The sequence below is a fragment of the Nelumbo nucifera genome, chromosome 3, assembly GCF_055504915.1.
Source record: "Nelumbo nucifera cultivar China Antique chromosome 3, China Antique-T2T, whole genome shotgun sequence".
NCBI classification, from domain to species: Eukaryota; Viridiplantae; Streptophyta; class Magnoliopsida; order Proteales; family Nelumbonaceae; genus Nelumbo; species Nelumbo nucifera.
Window position 1 is genome coordinate 29,447,128 of NC_142651.1, and position 19,510 is coordinate 29,466,637.

The following is a 19,510-nucleotide window of genomic DNA, read 5'->3' on the forward strand; positions in this document are numbered from 1 at the left end:
CAAGACCCAGAAAGGCCACTGGTTCCCGGTTTTCATAGTCCGATCATCCGGTCCATGGTCCATCCGAGTCTTACAACGCTGCTTACAAGTCTAAGATGAACCGGGGAAAAGCCAAATATGGATTGCGGTAGTGAGATGTATGAATAACATATTGAAAGAGTAAACAGAGTGGTATACGGTATAATATACCCAACCCCATGGCAACAAACACATGCAAACAGACGCTAAAAGCTACGATATTATTGGAAGATCTTAATCTGTTTAATGCTCAACAGAAAAAACTCGCGTACATGGACAAATACCACAAATGATATCCTCCAAATGCTCAGAACCTAGAGAAAACAAAGTACAAGTGCATAATAACTCCTTTTTTATCTGCCTTAACTTGCTTGGCTGCCACAGAAGCTTATTAACTTGAGGAATCATTCTTGTTACCTGGCGTCTCCCTAATTCCACTGCAACAAAAGAAGTGTGGCAACTTAACTCGACCACAGCTCCTGTAAGACAAAATGCAGAGTAAGAAAACCTAGTTCCAGTTGAAATATTTCAGAGCTAAAGCATATCCGGATGGTCAGGTTGAAGTACATGCTCCGCAAGACAAAATAAGCATGTATTATGTGTAAGCTGCCAAACAGAGCTCTAAAGAGACGGTGAATGTCTCGAAACCTAAGGAACCAGACTTATCTGTGTAACATGTAGGCTTAATAGAGCTCCAAAAGCCTAACCTTTCTTCCATTTTTCAAATAAATAAATTGAAGTTTCTAAAGCATTATGCTACAACATATAATATATTGTTTGGTCATGCCTTTTGGAGGTACTATTTTTGTGGCGTACAATGTTTTAAAAATGAACCCAAACATCTATATGGAAAGCTTGTCAGGTGGCAGGTTTACAGTTCAATTGGCCAGTTTTCCCAGCAAAAGAATCAAAATCAGGGACCCTTAGCTGTTGGTTCACCATTTTGACTGCCCTGATCAACAGGTTGACAACACTGTTAACATACAGAGATGCTTGCATATGCAGGTCCTAGGTACAATATTATGGGTTGAATACTAGGCAGGTCCTCAAAAAGCAGCAAAAGCAATAGTGAGTTCTCTAGGGTTGACACCCAATCAGCGGCAGCAGCCTGAGTTGAGGAGAGTAGTTTTTTATTATTTTCCAGGTACACTTAGGATTGACAATAAAGAGATAACTCAATGTGACCTTTTTTGGTGCCTTGGTTCAAAGTTCAATAACTCATAACAGGAGATGGATTGAAGAGGATGCTGCCCATAGAATTAAAGCAGGATGGGGAAAATGGAAGGGTGTGTTTGGAGTTTTATGTTGATAGGTGAATACTACTTAGATAAGAGGAAAATTCCATAAAACAGTTGTAAGGCCAACTATGTCGTATGAAGTACAGTGTTGGGAAGTCAAGAAGATGTCTAGAAAATGAGTGGCAGGAGATGGATGAATGAGTGGAAAAACTAGAAAGGATAGGATCAGATGAAACCATTTTTAGGAACTTAGGAGTAGCTTGAATAGGTGATAAAATGAGAGAAAATAGACTACGGTGATTTGGTCATGTGCATAGAAAACCATCAACAGCACTTATAAGAAGAAGTGATTTGTTACAAGTTGAAGGGGCTAAAAGGGCAAGGGGTAAACCAAAGAGGACCTGGGTAGAAGTACTAAGAAATGATTTGAGCACCAATAATTTAAAAATAGTATGGCATTAAATAGAATGGACTAGCAAAATAGGATTCATGTACCCGACCCCATATAGTTGGGATTAAGCTTGGATGATAATGATGGTGATGGTTATGACTTGATTATTTTTCCAGGAAGGGGTTAGTGCAGGGGGATTTGATTAGATTGAGGTTACCACATTACATTTTTTCACATTCATGGCAGTATCCATCAAGAAGTCACAGAAATTGGTCTATTAAACATTGAAGAGACATCACATATACATAATGCATAGTCCTGTATCCACAATTTGCAAAGTCAATCATATGTCACATAAAGTTTACTCTGTCATACTTACAAACCAATCAAAATTCAAACTGATTTACTGAGAAAAACATAATGCTATGTAAAGGAACTTGCAGATAAACATAAGTATGTCATATTTCATCATAACATTTTAAGTTATAATAATTTTACTTCATTCTATAGGCTTTACAACAAAATACTGTGATAGTCAAAAAAGTAAATTGCCCTTACTTGCAGCGAATTATTACTGGAACAGGTTTCAAAGCCTTTGGTCCATTTCTTATGCCTTTCTTATGAGGAGACACCTGCATGTTTGACAAATCCCTGGCTGTCACCTTCAGGCTTCAAAATTTTTTATTGTAAATCCAAAATTTTTAGATCCCAACAACAAACACCATATAAGAAAAAGAAATGTTCAGGCTTGTACATAAAAGTAATGGGAACAAAATTTACTAATCCTTGCCTAGTAAATTGTAGGTTAATGAATTTCCACCACAGGTATCTATTCTACTAATAATAACTAAATCCAATTTCCTGCTCGCCAGCTGAAGATACAAACTTTTGCAACTTTTTTTTTTTTTCTTTTGTACAGAAATTGGTCAACTAAAGCCTTTTTTATCAATCCTTAGGCAAGAAAATTATATAGGGTAGCTTGTATAACAGTGTAAATTACTTGAATAAATATAAAAATCATGACAAACAACAGCATTCATACTGTTCATTTAGAACAAAGAAACACCAAGCCTAGATCTCCCTCAAAGTCTTAGTCATTTCTCTCTCTAGTATTTCACCTATTTAGGCATTTTTTTATCAATAACAGAGATTTCATTAATTGATTAAGAGTTTAAAAAAACCAACTGGAGCTAAAGTAACTTAACTCCCTACAAATGCCACTAAAGCCAAAATACAGAAAAAATTACAGTCGAGCCCAAAAAACAGAGCTCCTATTCACCCCTTGTCTAGCTAATCCATCTGCAAAGGAGTTTGCACTTCTTTTTATCCAAGTGCATCGAACTTCCATATCTTTTGTCAGCCGGTTGTATTTCCTCTTTGCATTGCTGTAGCTCCATAGTCTTGAATTTTCTTTTTTTAACCAATTCACTACAGTTTTTTTTATCAGCAACAATGAAATTTTATTAATGATAAAAACAAGATTTTTTTTTTGATCAATAACATCAATTTCATTAAATTAAGAGAATAGAGGGAAAGGAATACAAAGGGAGATAAAATAACTTAGCTCCCCAAAAACAGAAAACTCAGGGAAAGCAAAGAAAATTAAAAACTAGCCCAGAAAACAGCCTCCCTATTCACTCCTTGCTTGGCCAACCCATCCGCAAATGAGTTGGCACTCCTCTTCACCCAGCTGTACTGAATCTCTATGTCCCTACCCAGCCATAAGAACTGTTTTTTCTCATTGTTAAAGTTCCACAAACCACTGTCCTCTGTCTTCAACCAATTAATCATCACCTTCGAGTCACCTTCCAGAATCAAACGACTGATATTTAGATCTTTTGCTCTTCGAATTCCTTCAAGCGCTGCAAGGATCTCAGCCCTAAGAGAGTCACCTTCTCCAATAGGGCCAGAGAATAAAGCAGTAACAATCCCTTCCTCATTCCTGAAGACTCCTCCAATCCCAGAGGGCCTTGGATTCCTTACACTGCTACCATCAAAATTCAGCTTTAAAAAGCCCGAGGGGGGAGGGGACCAGAACGGACAAAGAGTCCTCTTGCATCTTGCAGTGAGAGCAATCTCTTTCCAGTTTCTTAGCAAGTCATCCATAGGACAATCTGAAAACAATTCCAAAGATTTTAGCCAGTGGACCGCTCTTATAAGGATTCGATCTAACAAATCTTCTAAAGTTTTTTCCTTGTCAGAAAATATGCGTGAGTTTCTTTCTTCCCACAAAGACCAGCAAACCGCTGCCCTAATACACCTCCACATTGTCTTCCCTCGCTTCTTAGGACAACTGAAAAAAGATGGGGAAAACAAACCTTGGACAGTCTCCGGAGGATACCAAGAACACCCAAAACGGGAGAAAACCCACTCCCAAACAGATTTAGCAACCTTACAAGAGACCATGAGGTGGTAGCCAGATTCCCCATCAGCTTTACAAAGAGCACATCTATTAGGGAGTAGACAATAGTTGGGTCTCTTTCTTTGGAGTAAGTCTAAAGTGTTGATTCTTTCCAGGAAAATTTCCCAACAAAAAAACCCCACCTGAGGAGGAATAGGTCTGCTCCAAATTTCCTTAATTGGAAAGGACAACCCCAGGGGGGTAGGAGGCTGAGTTAAAGTTTCCAAGAAAGAAGCACAAGAAAAAGTACCAGAGCTAGAAAGGGTCCAAAATCTGGTGTCTTCCTTAGCAGGGTTTAGGAAGACACCCTTAAGGGAGGCTAGCAGAGCTACCAGGCTATCCAAGTCCGTATCCCTAATTGCCCTACGCAGGCCAAGGTTCCAACCAAAGCCCGAAGTGGAAGCTGAAGGGACTAAGAAAGAAGAAATGGGTTTTTTTCAAGTCTAAAAGAGCATACAAGGAAGGAAACTTGTCTTTCAGAGGAGAATCCCCGACCCAAAGATGTTCCCAGAAAATTATTCGGTTACCAGAGTTTAGACCATACCTGATCCAAGGGGAGAAAACTGGAAGCAGATCGTGGATGGATTTCCAAGGAGAAGCAGCTGAAGCCCTTGCCAAGATTCCAGGATCCCAGCCATTGTCTTCCAGCCCATGAATGCTAGCCACAATCTTAGTCCACAATTTATCCCTTTCCAAAGAGAACCTCCACAACCACTTCCCCAAAAGAGCCATGTTCCTTTTCTTGAAATTACCAATCCCTAGACCTCCTATTGTTTTACACCTAGAGACCACCTCCCAACTCACCCTATGATCTCTCTTCTCCTCTCCAGGCTCCCAGAGAAAATGATAAAAACAAGATTGCAACGAAATGGAGCAAAAAAGTCTTAACTCCAATTACCCAAGAACTTTCTAATCTTGTAGTGATTACAAAACAGCCCAGAATAATGTGTCTCTATTTACCCCTTGCCTAGCTAGACCGTCAGCCAATGTATTTGCACTTCTCTTAATCCAATTACATTGAATTTCCATATCCCTGGTTAACCATTTATATTTCCTCTTTTCATTGCTGTATTTCCACATCATAGCACTGTCCTCTGTTAGCCATTTCACCACCATTGCAGAATCACCTTCTATAACCACCTTTTTGAACTTCATTTCCTTGACCCTTTGAATCCCTTCAATAGCTCCAAGAATCTCAGCCCCCAATGAATCTCCCACCCCAATCGGCCCAAAGTACATGGCTAACAAGTTTCCTGTTCCATCCCTTATCACACCTCCAATTCCAAAAGGCCTTGGATTGCCTATGCTGCTACCATCAAAATTCAGTTTGGTGAATCCAATAGGTGGAGGACTCCAGCAAGCTTTTGATAACTTTCTACATAAGCCTGAATCTGCAATCTCCTTCCAATTCCTTAACAGCTCATCAACTGAGAACACTTTGAACTGCTCCAGTGTTCTCAACCATTGTGTCATTCTAATGTGAATGCTGACTATAATTTCTTCCACGCCTCTCTTTTTACTTGACAAGATCCTTGAGTTCCTCTCCTCCCACACTGTCCAACAGACTGCAGATCTACCACACCTCCATATGATTTTAGCCCTTTTACTTGGCCAATTAGGCATGGAAGAAAACAAGCTTAGAACATTCAAGGGGGGGGGGTCCACCTACATCCAAACAAAAAAGTAAACCATACCCAAATAGCTTTAACAAACCAACAAGAAATTAGCAAGTGATATCCGGATTCACCGTCAGACTTACAGAGAACACACCAATGAGGAGACAAGCAGTTGTTGGGTCTTTTACTTTGGAGTAGATCCCCATGTATTAACTCTTCCCAGGAAGGTTTCCCAACAAAAACTCCCAACCTTAGGAGGTATAGGTCGACACCACACTTCTTTAACAGGGAAAGAAAAGCCAGCGGGATGAGGGGGTAACAGTGCTTTGAAAAAGGAGGCACAAGTATAGGAGCCTGAGGAAGTGAGTGTCCAGATTCTGCTATTTGCTTTAGAAGGCTCAATAAAGACCCCTTCAAGGATAGAAAGTAAGGCTATGGTACAGGCAAACTCTATGTCCCTAACACCCCTTCTTAAGCTTAGATTCCAATCAAACCCAGAGGGTGAATTAGAAGGAACAATAAAGGAAGAAATTGGTTCATTCTTGAAGGAGGACAAAGCAAAAAGGCATGGAAATTGATCTTTCAGAGGGGAGTCCCCAACCCAAACTTGTTCCTAGAATTTGATAAGTTTACCAAAATGCAAGTCATACCTGATCCATGGAAAGATTAAAGGCAAGATGGCTTGAATGGCTCTCCAAGGGGAAGCTCTTGTAGACCTTGCTAGAATTCTTGAATCCCAACCATTATCTGCCAGTCCATGTATACTTCCCACAACCTATCTTTCTCCAGTGAGAATCTCCATAACCATTTTCCTAGTAGTGCTAGGTTCCTAGTCCTAATATTACCAATACCCAACCCTCCCTCCTCTTTAGCTCTACAAACCACCTCCCATTTGACCCTATGGTCCCTCTTCTCCTCCCCCGGCTCCCACAGAAAATCCCTCATTAGCTTTTCCAACCAATTGGCCACCTTCACCGGTATCCTAAAAACTGATAGAAAATATACAAGAAGGTTAGCCAACGTAGACCTAATTAGGGTGATTCTCCCTCCAAGGGACAAATAATTTCTTTTCCAGTTGGCCAGCCTCTTTTCAAATCTCTCCACAACAGGGGCCCAGAAATCATCTCTCTGAGGATTATCTCCCAAAGGTAAGCTCAGGTAGTTTAACTGCCAAATAGACACTACACATCCCAAAATATCTGCAAACTCCCCCATATTGACTCCAACCATACAACTTTTTTCAAAATTCACCCTAAGATTTGACATCTGTTCAAACAACTGTATAGAGAGTTTCAAATTTTTAATCCAATTGACATCCCCACCTTCGCAAAACAGAATCGTATCATCTGCAAATTGTAGATGTGTAAGTGGTACATTATCCCTTCCAACTCCCCACCCTCTTATAAGCTCCCTGAAGTCTGCTTTAGATATCAAACCCCCCAGCACTTCAGCTACCAATGTGAACAAAAAGGGGGATAGAGGGTCACCTTGTCTGATCCCCCTCAAAGCTGGGAAATAGTCCACCATTGTCCCGTCCACCAAGATAGAATAATGACTATCCTTAATGCATCCCATCATCCAATTGCACTAGATATCTCCAAACCCAAAATTCATCATCACCTCCAATAGAAAGGACCAATCAACCATATCATAAGCCTTTTCCAGATCTAGTTTGCAGACCACTCCTCTTCTCCTGGATCTCTTGTAATCCTCTAAACTCTCATTTGCTACCAGTATCTGATTTGTTACTTGTCTCCCCCTCACAAAAGCTCCTTGATTGTTCGAGATGATAGATGGTAGCACCTTTTTTATTCTAATTGACAACACCTTCATGATGATCTTATAAAGGCTGTTAACTAGATTGATTAGCCTGTAGTCCTTTGGGTGGCTTGCCTCACTTTTCTTGGGAACTAAAGCAATGAATGTGGAGTTTAGCTCTGGGTTAGTCACTCCTCTAGTATGGAATTCACAAATACCAACAGTATATCCTCCTTTAAAATCTCCCAACAATCTTGATAGAAAGCCATCGTAAAACCATCTGGGCCCGGTGCCTTTGATCTATCCATCGAAAATACCGCCTCTTTTATTTCTTCCAACTCAAATTTCTTCTTCAACCAATCCCTCTCTTCTCTCTTCAGTGTTAGCCAATCCAAGCCCTCCAACCATACCCTATTATTCAGTGACCTTCTATATATGCTCCTAAAATGATCTACAAATGCTCCTGTTATTTCTCTCTGGCTTGTGATGTTGTTCCCTTCAATTTCCAATCTAGTAATAGAATTCTTCCTCCTTCTGCCACAAGCCAAGGCATGAAAGAATTTAGTGTTCCTGTCCCCCTCTGTTAACCACTTGCATCTTGACTTCTACCTCCAGCTTATTTCCTCCTGAAACATGTAATCCTCTAACAGTTTCCTCAAACTCCACTTGTGTTCCTTGTCCTCTTTAGTTAGGTCTTCCCTCCCTTCTTTATTGTCCAGGTCCTCAATCTGTGTGATCGCATTTTGTTTCCTTTCCTCCAATCTCCCAAATTCCAGTAGATTCCATTCCTTGATTCTCCCTTTCAGATACGGGAGCTTCTTATGAAACCTCATTCCATACCACACCCCTACTGGATTGCTCTCTACCCACCACTCTTTAACCTTCCTAATGAACCCTAAGTGCTCTAACCACATGTTCTCAAATCTAAATGGAGCTGGGCCCGCACTACGCACCTCCTCCTTACAAAGTACAATAGGCCAATAGTCAGAAGTCACCCTCGGGAGTGCTCTAGAGTTCAGATTCCCCCAATGTTCTTCCAGGTAATTTGTAAATAGGAACTAGTCCAACTTAGAGCAAATTGGATTGGTTTGGAGATTGGACCAAGTATAGCACCTCTGTGACAGTGGAATTTATTTTAATTCATAGGCCTCAATGAATTGGTTAAACCTCCTCATACTTGTGGTGCTCCTCTACCTAGAACTATTTGTTTCTGCCAGGAATCTTATTACATTAAAGTTACCTCCTAGGCACCATGGACCTTCCCACAAACCCCTTATGTCAGCCAGCTCCTCCCATAATAATCTTCTTTCTCTGTAGTCATTTGGCCCATACACATTGGTTAATACCCATTCGAAACCATCTTCCACTTGCCTAAATTTCAATGAGACTTTGAATTGTCCTACCAATTCCTCTAAGCCTTCCACTACCTCATTTTTCCACAATGTCACCACCCCCTATTGATCCCCAGGACGGTAGAACGGCCCAACTAATCACCCTGCTCCTCCACACACTCCTTGCCCATTTGGTATCAAATTCTGCTCTTTTCATTTCCTGTAATAGTACCACATTGGGGTCCATTTTCCTGATGACTCCTTTTATTACTGCTCTCTTCCTTGCACTACCCAGTCCTCTCACATTCCGACTTAAATTTTCATTATTCTTTTTATGTCCACCCCTCACTCCTTTTTCCTCACCTACTTCCTCCCCTCCTAGCCCCTCTAGTTCTAATGCCTTTGTCACTTGCCCCTTCCTTCACCTTGCTTCCAGCCTCACTCATTCTCCTCCTCTTGACCTTGACTTCTCTCTTTTTCTCCAGGAATGCTTTCAGCTTATTTGGATCCTTTAGTTTACACCCCAGTTTTTGTACAAATAATGCCACAGAATCCTCACTTGCCAACTCTTTTTTCTCTGATTCTTTCATTTTATCTTCCTGGTCCGTGTCCCACCTGTGCCTTCTTCCTCCTTGTTGTACCCTAACCTAGCCTCAGTAGCCCCTTCTTTCAACCATTCATTCTCCTCCACCTCAGGTAATATATTCTCACTGTCTCCTAAGGACCTAAGGCTATTGTTTACTTCCTTCTCTCTTTCGACCTCCCTCTCTAACTCCTCTCTACCTCTACAACTAATAACCGGCCCTCCTACACAGACTGCAGCCTCTGAAATGGGAACGGAATCTGGCACACAAGACACACAGCAACCATTAGTACCAATAACTGAAAGGACACTGTTACCTTGGTTTATCTGGAGCGGACTAGAGGCACTAGAGTTAGAAGCTATCGGATCCTGGAAGGTGTGGTTGTCGGCTAGCTCCTTGGCTCGGATTTGTGGAGTTGAACTTCCTGTCTCTTTTGTTATACAGTAGTCCCTCTCTGCACCCAACTGTTCGTCCCTCCTTGCTATGTTCCTTCTTTGCTTCAGAGAAGTCATGGATAGTTCCTTACTAAACTCTCGCCCATTGTCAAGCTTTGGTACAGGAACTTCTAAAGCCAGATTGTCATTGCCTTCCCCACCCTTGTTCTCTTGGTGTATAAGCCGATCCAGCCTATATCCTTCCCCTGTATCTTCTGAAAACAACGTACCAAGGTGCAGGGTTGCAGCCAAATCCGCCTTTGAAAGTTGGTCTACCTCCATACTGCCTATACTGGACTGGTCGTTCGAGTCCTCTTCCAGATCTGGATCTTCCAGTTGGTAGTTTACCCATCCCTCGTCAACTCCTTCCTTTTCCGCACCACCCTCTCTTACATATCTGGGATTCTGTCTGTCTTTCACCGAGCTGCTTCCTTTTGAATGCTCAGACACTGATCTAGGGATCCATTGTAGAGGTTTCATTTTCCGCCAAGCCAGAATAGGGTCTCCTGCGTAGGTCTTCTTCAAGAAGGAAGAAAATAAACGCTTTTTTCATCTATAATCCCCTTCAGTTTGTCCTGGGCCACGTGCTCACTTAAACAGTCACGTGGCCCCAGGACCGAACCTAAAGCCAGCCTGGCCCCACCTCCAACCGTTTCAGACCCTCCAGCCTGCGACAAGCCATTACGTGGTCCAACCCTCTTCTTGACCACGTCAGCAAAGGATGCTCGAGCCCCCCCCCCCCACTTCAAGACACTTCAAAAAATTTTAATTTTTTTTCCTTAAATGGCTTTCTTGTCTCTTGGTTTTCCAGTTGCCGCTTTTCAGTTACCTCCTTAGGCCTTTGTCGTTCCACCTTCAGGTCCGCCAACACCTGTCTGCCACGTGGGATCGACCCCGCCACATCCCCTTCATCTTCTACCTTGGTTCTTCTTCCCCAAAGCTCCACCTCCAGCTCCGAGACCATCCATACTCTGTACCAGACATTGTCAACAAGGATTTCAAACGTCTTTGGAATTGATTCTGGTGCCACCCCTTTAACTTTCACCTCCACTGCTCGAAGATCCTGTAGATTGCATTCTTCCAATAGTCACGTGGGATTGACCCTCTAACTTTCACCAATTCACTACAGTTTCAGAGTCTCCTTCTAAGATCAGCTTGTTTATGTTCAAGTCCTTAGCCCTTTGAATCCCTTCCAGAGCTGATAAAATCTCAGCCAATGAGTCCCCTATTTTCCAATTGGGCCAGGAAACATAGCCATCACAGTCCCTCTTTCGTCCCTCAAGACTCCCCCTATTCCGGAGGGCCCAGGATTGCCCATGCTTCTGCCATCAAAGTTCAGCTTGGTAAGGCCAATAGGTGGAGGGGTCCAAACAGAATTTGAGACCCTCTTGGCTGGGGCTGAATCTGCAATTTCCTTCCAATTCCTAGACAAATTGTCAACTGAGAAGTCCATAAATAAGTCCAATGTTTTCATCCAATGAACTACCCTTGCATGAATCACTTCTATCATTGCTTCCATACTTCTTTCATTTTTTGAGAAGATTCTCAAGTTTCTTTGTTCCCAAATAGACCAACACGTTGTGGCCCTAACACATCTCCACCATCTTTGCTCTTTTAGTTGGCCAGCTAGAAGGAGAGGAAATAAACAAGCTTTGCACATCCGTTGGAGAGTTCCACCTACACCCAAATAAAGAAGTAAACCATTCCCAAATAGAGCTTGCAAATTGACAAGATATTAGTAAGTGAAACCCAGACTCACTAGCAGCTTTACAAAGGACACACCAATGAGGAGACAGACATCTATTGAGCCTTTTTCTTTGAAGAAGATCTCCTGTGTGAACTCTTTCCAGGAAGGCTTCCCAATAGAAACTTCCCACCTTCGGAGGAATAGGTTGAGACCACACCTCCTTAACAGGAAAGGACAGACCAAAGGGAACAATTGGTTGTGTTAAGGCTTAAAAAGGAAGCACAAGAGAAGGTACCAGAAGGAGAGAGGGTCCAAATTCTGCTGCCTACCTTTGTTGGTTCCAGGAACACTCCTATTTAGGCATTTTTTGTATTTGGTAGAAAAAAGTCTACAAGTATTTTTCTCCCTTTCAAAGTGCTTTTAGATATGTGCTATAAACATGTGGATCTTAATCTGTATAATCCCAAAGGTGTATACAACATCAGCACCAACATTACAGAAAAGGAGTCTATCGTGTAAAGCTATACAAGCACATAGCTAAACAAGTTCCCTATGGCAATCAAGATGCTTGTATGTTGTTATTTTATTATCTCTATCTACTTGTTCATACATCTTTTGAAGTTTGGTGATACCAAGAACTTATAAGTTCTAGAAGTGATGTGCTACATCTTAACCCAAGTTTGGTGCCAAATGGGCAAGGGTATCCTAGGGTGTTTCCCAGAAGTGATGTGTCACAGCAATAACTGGTTTTGATGAGAAATAGGCAAGGGTTCCCACGTCCTTTTAGATGAGGATGGGTAAAGAAACATGAGTTCAATTTAACAATGGATATATCATTAAACAAAACAGAATAGTGAAACAGCATTCACATGGCAAAGCTCATATAGTTAGGGTAAGGCTTAGATGGAGTAAGACTGTAAGAGTAAATAGAGACATGAAGAGGATGCATTGATGAAGATAATTAGAGTTATGGCATCTGCCTTCCTGAATCAAGTATGCAGTCACATGAAACTCCATATGAGACCTTCAGTAGAATTATATCGAAGAAGGAAAACAGAATACTTGATCATCAAAACAAAAAAGAAAAAAAAAAAAAACAGGGCCAAAATTCTATTGTCAAACTCATCTTTCTCTTTTACTGCAAAGTTATGGGCATTATATAGACTCATTTCCCTAATCTAAAGATTTTAATCACTCTCTAACTCATACTTATGGATGGAATAACTTTTTACTAAGTAAAACTCATTAAAATAAACTTATAACAATAATTTACTTTTACCCATTACAGGTTTGACAAGAATCCCGGAAGAAGAGATAACAACTTCTGAACCCAATATGTCCCAAAATAAGTTCTAAAAAAATAAAATTCTAATTTAAAATTTTAAATAACCTAAAGATGGAATCCTGTCAGACTGGTTAATGGCCTAAATATCAACCATAACTTGCCTAGTTGATGCTCAAATAGCGCAACCTTGATCTTGTTGGACGCAAATTAAACAACCTATCTAATGACACCAAATTAATAATGCTATATCATAGTTGTTCAAGAATGGCTACCATGTAATCTCAAAAGCAGGGAGTTTCTCTTTGGGTTTTAAGAGGAAATACAATGTAATTTGAGGGAGGAATAACTAAAAATTATTAAAAGGAAATGAGAAAGTGCAGTCTGCAATGATGCTAAACTAAAAAATAAGCACCAATTGTCTTATATAGAGGGAATCCATATGAATAAAACACTAATAATTGGCAAACACTACAAGTTTCAAACTGAAAATATAAACATCCAACTTCCAAATGAAAATTAAAAAACAAAAAAAAAAAGAAAACCAACATGAACAAAGAAGAATAAGGACAAGGGAAAGGGAAGGGGGATTAAAGAGAGAAAAGTGCAAAAAGTGATGACCTTTTTCTTTGGGACAGCCATGAGATCCATGGAGGCACCAAAAGAGAATTTGGGAAGTATTATAACAAGCTTGCTTTCCAAATCTTTGTTGAATTCAGGTAAAACACAGTGTGCTCCAGTTGAACTGCCAATGAGCCTCTCCAAAGGAGCAGATCGAACAGAATGAATCCACCTTTTATAGCCTAGCCTAAGCCCCAAACTTCCCGTCGTGTTTCTGAACATATTGGTCATAAATGCCATTGTTGCGGCTCAGTCAAAGCTCAAGATTCTATCTCCTTGAGCACTCACTGTTAAAAATATTAAACGTATAGGATGAGAATGAGTGAGTTTAGAGGAGCACAAGACATATTCCATACCTACAATTAAACACCAGCAGGAAATGATGCAATACACAAGGTATAGTAAAATAAAGGAAAGGTAGCAGTGCCACAAAAAACCGGCAGAACTATTATTTCAGAGGAAATTTTCAAATAGAGATGGAAAGGCTAGAGGTATCAATGAGGATAGTGAGTACCAGCATTAAAGCCAACAAAAATCCAGAAATATGACAATAGAAAGTATGATAGGAAAAAAAATTTAGAAAACAAGGTTTATAGTAGAATTCAATTTAAGCAATCTATCTCTAATTGTCCCTTACCAATAGAAGGCCAATCCAACCAAACTTGAAACTTATTAAGAGTTAGGAATATACCAAATGTTATAGAAATCCATAAAGAGATTTTTTTTCTTAAGATGTATAAAGAGAATATCAATCACAAAATTCAAAAACCATGGGGATGTTAGCTAATATGTATGAGATTGTTTTTCAAAACAAAAGAATCTGTCATATCATCAAAATCATAAATATTGGCAATCACCCTCTATATCTAATGGATAAAACTAATAAGAGCAAAAAAAGCCTTGTATTACTAGATATACTCTATTATATTCTCACATTCTCCTGGTTTTAGGACATAATAAATTAAAAAATAAAATATAAGAAAGATAATCAAGGTGTAATGGTCTTAATGTTATTTGTATCTAAAAAATCCAAAATTCATGAAATAGATGAACAAGTCCAAAGAGGGGGAAAAAAAAGACTGTTGTGGGTTGAATAAGTCTAAAGTTCATTTTATGATTAAAAAAATGAAACGTTTTTTAATAGTTGATTCCAAATGATACATGAAGGGAAATAGGACTCCAACCCAATTAGACTTGAAATGGTTGTACCTAGAACCAAATTTGACATGCTAATATTTCAATTTTAATCATAACTTATCCATCAAATTCAGATCAGATTAGGGCATATCATTAATAAATTAAATAAAAAAGATTATTTTATAATGAATGAGCTGGAAATCATTTAAAATATTTTTTGAGATGAAAGATAACAGATTTCATTAAACAAGAAAAAATATGTACAACAAGGAGTTCACACACAGATTACAAAGGCATAATTCTCTCGCTATGTAAAAGTTCCCTGTGAGCTCCCAATTTAGCCAACCAATCTGCTACATAATTTAACTCTCTGGGAATCCAGAACAGATTAGCATTCAAAAAGTCCAGAAGATCAATTTAACTCTCTGGGAATCCAGAACAGATTAGCATTCAAAGAGTCCAGAAGATCCCAAGCCTCGTTCAGATAATGAACTAGCCTCCATGGCCCTCCATTCTTCTCCCCAAGCCATCCAATGGTATTGCTCGAATCTCCTTTGATGACAAGGGAAGACAAGCCAAGGTCTCTTGCAATCCAGAGTCCAGTTAGCACTGCTAAAACTTCAGCCTTTGTAGAGTCTGCCATCCCAATTGGACCACTGTAAGCCGACAATAAATTTCCATGCCCACCCTTAAACACACCCCCGATCCTTGCTAAACCAGGGCTCCCAAGGGCACTTCATCAAAGTTCAGGGTCACCTCCTCTTCTAATCTTGACTGAAGGATGCTTGTTGCTTTTAGAGAAGCTGGGGAAGAATACAAGATCTCCACCGTACTTCTCTGAAGATCATTCAAGGGAACACCTTTGAACTCCTCTGAGTTCAGCAACCAAATGCTGCACAAGTGGAATATGTAGGATAACAATTCGCCCATAGATCTAGCTTTATTACTGAAGATTCGGTTGCTTCTCTCCTCCCACACCCCCACATAACTGCTTGAACCATGGTGCACCAATACATTTTTCCCCTTTTTTCAAGGCCTATTCCTTGCCATTGCCAAAGGAGGTCTTCAATGTGTTCAGGAAAGACCCAGTTGTACCCTACTAGATTTAGGAAGAAGCACGTGCTCAGCAGTCTCACCATTGTTTAGGCACAATATACAAGTACGGGGGGCAATACACAGTCTCCCTTTGTTTTTCCACTGTAACAAGTAACAAGTGTTTATTTTTTTAGAACAAGCCTCCCATACAAAGAAGGAAACTCTAGAAGGGATATGGGAGATCCAAATCCTTTTGGCAAGAAACTTAGAGTTACTAGCTTCCTAAGTTAGGGTTCTGAAAAAAAGATTTGGTTGAGAAATCACCATCTGGGCGAGTCGTCCAGATTCTTTGGTCTAAGTTTGAGGTGGACAGATAGACCTCCCCTAAGGAATACAGCAGATCTGCCAATTCAGCTATCGTTATATCCCTTAAAGGCCTTCTAAGACTTGGGTCCCAGTCAAGGGTAGTTGGGGATACTTGGATACAGGTTGCAATGGTGGCATTTTGGGCTTGGGAAAGGTTAAATAAGTGAGGATAAGAGTTGGCTAAAATGTTATCTCCCCACCACAGGTCAGTCCAGAATTTGATTTTTTCCCCATTACCTACTTTATATCTAACAGATGAAATAAAGACATCATAAACAGAGGAGATGCCTTTCAGGGGCTGCTAGCTCGCACTTGGTTCAAGTAAGTCTTGCTATCCCAACCGTTGGTGTCCTTTCCATATTTGCTGTTGATAACAGAAGTCCAGAGAGCACCAGGTTTCAAAGGGAACCGCCATTAAAATATTATTTTATGGGAAATATTCCCATTGCCACACAAACATAATCATATAGGTCAAGCTGCTTCCTAGTTCCCACTGTATCACTGATTGAACAAAGCATATGAGGTCTATAGAAAATAATCATTGGGTGGTTGCTGCTTCCTATTGTTTCACTTGTAAAACTCAAAGTAATCTCTTGGTACAAGGTAGGAAAGAAGATACATTAGCACATTAGCATCATGCTTCATCTTGATGTGCTATGGTCCTTCCCCAATGAATATGCATTTTTCTGATACATGGAAATCTAGAAGCAACATGCTCTGCCAAAATTATTTTCTAAAGCTTTGTGTAGACTATAGGTTCATTATTTTAAGACCTTGTTATGCTTTATTGACTTTCAGTCATTCCTTTGTGTTCCTCCTTTATTGGTCACTGAATAAGGCACATTAAGATAAAAGGTTTTGGCCTTTCCCTTAAAATAGATACAGACAAGTAAGAACTATGAGCATAATGTTTGTTCTCTTGTATATAGAGAGCTCACTGTGATCTGCTACTGTTCCAGCATATGTTATCTTATTAGGATGCCAACCACACTAGCAGTGCCAAAATGCACATTTTTGCATATCCACTATCTAGTTCGTAAGCTTGTGATCAAGCTTGTACAGATCCATTTTAAAGAAACACAACCTATTTGGTTATTTTCAATGAGTATTGATGTCTTAAGGACCAGGCCAGACAGGATTGTTAGACCATGTTGAACTAGGAAATGTCCCCTCTTTACATGATAGATTACCACTCTCAAAATGTAATGAATTGACAAACTGGATAGTCTAGCCAGGAACCATATAGATTGTCTGGGTTCAAAAGTTCAGTTCTAAATATATACATACTCGTTTCTATCTTCACCTACATTTTTGGCTACATTACCAGCTTGACCTTGGGTTGGACCAACATTTAAACTGCATCAGCTTCTATTGGGTTCGCTGTTCAGTTTGGTTTCTAAACTTTTGTTTGAACATTTTAATTTAAACTTGCAGTTTCATTTGAAATCACACTGAACACAATACTAAGTACTGAAACACCACCACATCTGTATAGACTAATATAATGGCAATGCTTTGGATTATTTCGGTAGGGAGACATGATGTGGTGATGGAAATGATAAGTAGGGGAGAAAAGTGAAAACATCTTTCGGTAGAGAGTGGAAGTAGGAATAGTAACACCAAAATTTCTACCATTTTGTTCAGAACAGAACTACCAGGTAAAAAATCACAAAAAAAAGGGCAATTCTAAGAATCATGCGCCATTACAGAGTTTGACAAAGGCATGACAAAGATCAGGGGGAGTTTTGTATTACGTACCTGGTAATTCCAGTGAGAAAAAGGTCCTCCTATACCTACTACCGGTTGTCAAATGATCAATTGATGGCTTGTTTCCCAACGGAAGGGATGAATTGCTTCTGAAAACAAGAAACAAGAAACATAAAAAAGATAGAAGGAGGAAGGGAATAGATCAGAAGCTTGAGTATGTGTTTTAGAAGCCAATGAAGAGGATGACGTCTGCCCCGGTTACCGCCGATGTGGGTGTGCTACCGCTGGAAGTGAAGAAGCTTGGTGTTGGGAGCGAAACACTGAAACAGTCTTTTAGTTTTAGGGCGTTCAAGGGACGAAAGGGCAGCTTTGTCATTTTATCTTTTTTGACATGGGTACTTTGGGGAGAAAAAAGTTTAGTTTCAGCTTCCCGAAAAAGCATAAGCTAATCTTGGTTTTTGAATTGCACCCAATTTTTTTTGGGAAAATTCCCAATAGGTACCCTGAGTGCCAATTTTAGTACCAGAACTTTTTGAGACGATTTAGTATCAGGTATTAACTCGTCGTCAGTGGGGTTATACATGTATGGGCCCGTAAGATTGACCGAAATGGAATCTTTTTAGATAGAAGGGTAAATGACATTATTTGTGGCTGAAATTTTTAAGGGTAGGTTTTTGGACATTTTGAGTTGATTGGTGGGGTCAGAATAGGCCAAATGGTCCCTGGAAGATCTAGAATAGGTTTGATTTGGTTAATTTATGGCTTGAAACGAAATCTGTGTGATCGAGGGGTAAAAAAGGTTTGTTTTGGATGAAATTTCATAAGGTAGGGTTTTTGGGTAGTATGAGATGATTGGTAAGGTTAGATTGAGTCAACCGGGCCCAGATCGGGCAGACTTGGAATCCGGTCAATCTAGAGCCTTGAAATGGAATCTAGATATGATCGAGGCTAAATGGAGGTATTTTGGGTTGAAATTTTACAGGTGGGTATTTTAGGGTATCTAGGATCTAGTGGTAATGTTTGATTAGTCTTAGAGGGTCAAGATAGTAGGAATTTAGGTTAATGGGATGTTTCAGAATGGAATCTTAGTTTGATGGATGGACAAATGAGGGAATCTAGGGTTGAAACTTTATGGGCAGGTGTTTATATGTATATGGAGTTCAATGGTGTGGTTTTATCAGTTTGGATATATCGAGATCAAGAGAATCTGGGTTCTGAGTGTTTAGGCTAATGAGAAGTATCAGAACGGAATCTTTTCTTGATGAAAGGGTAAATAAAGGAATTTTGAGCTGAAATTTTATAGGCAGGTATTTTGAGAAGTCTTGAGTTTTATGGTGGTGTCTGATCTAGTGATTGAGGTGTAAGTGGGGGTTGATCGGGGCCATCAGATAGTATTGAGCAAGTTTAATGGTGAATCTAAGGGTTCTTGGGGTGAAATTTGGGATTTTTGGGTGTTTCGGAGAGATCGGAAGTGTTTGATCAGGTGTTTGAGGTAAATTGGAGGTTCAGGCGGCAGACCGAGCAAAAATCGGGTGCTGACAATAATCCCAATTACATTTGTTGTAGTTAAACTCGATGACAGGGAGTTGTGGACTTTGTTTTTGACTGTTGTTTGATGCAATTGGAGGACTAGAGGAGCATGGTTGGATTTATTTCTGATAGGCAGAAGGTATTATACTAGTGCATTTATGTATTTTACATTTTATATGTGCATATATACATATATATTAACATTCTTACTTGGGTTTATGTGTTATGTTGCAAGGACTTGTGGAAACTTTTGAGAGGTTGTTGCCGAGTTCTGAGCACCACTTTTGTGTGAGGCATATATATGCCAACTTTAAACTTTTTTTCAAGGGGAAGGATCTGAGGGATTGTTTATGGGGGGGCTGCTAGTGTATACA

General features: G+C 39.9%; 1 protein-coding gene across 5 annotated transcripts; it reads right to left on the minus strand.

The window, feature by feature from the left end:
- Positions 1 to 212: 212 nt before the first annotated feature.
- LOC104609766 (uncharacterized) lies at positions 213 to 18,004 on the minus strand. 5 transcript variants are annotated; one of them, XM_088902094.1, is made up of 5 exons: positions 17,869 to 18,004; positions 17,658 to 17,755; positions 13,362 to 13,717; positions 2,206 to 2,279; positions 213 to 497 (listed from the first exon to the last, which is right to left on the minus strand). In XM_088902094.1, exons 3-5 carry the CDS (start codon positions 13,599 to 13,601, stop codon positions 410 to 412), a joined length of 402 nt encoding a protein of 133 aa, XP_088758220.1. In that variant the 5' UTR covers positions 13,602 to 13,717; positions 17,658 to 17,755; positions 17,869 to 18,004; the 3' UTR covers positions 213 to 409. The 5 variants fall into 5 exon arrangements, with proteins under 5 accessions (XP_088758220.1, XP_010274537.1, XP_088758219.1 ...); XM_010276235.2 differs by having other exon boundaries at positions 13,362 to 13,648; positions 17,869 to 18,002; XM_088902093.1 differs by having other exon boundaries at positions 17,658 to 17,945.
- Positions 18,005 to 19,510: the final 1,506 nt, after the last annotated feature.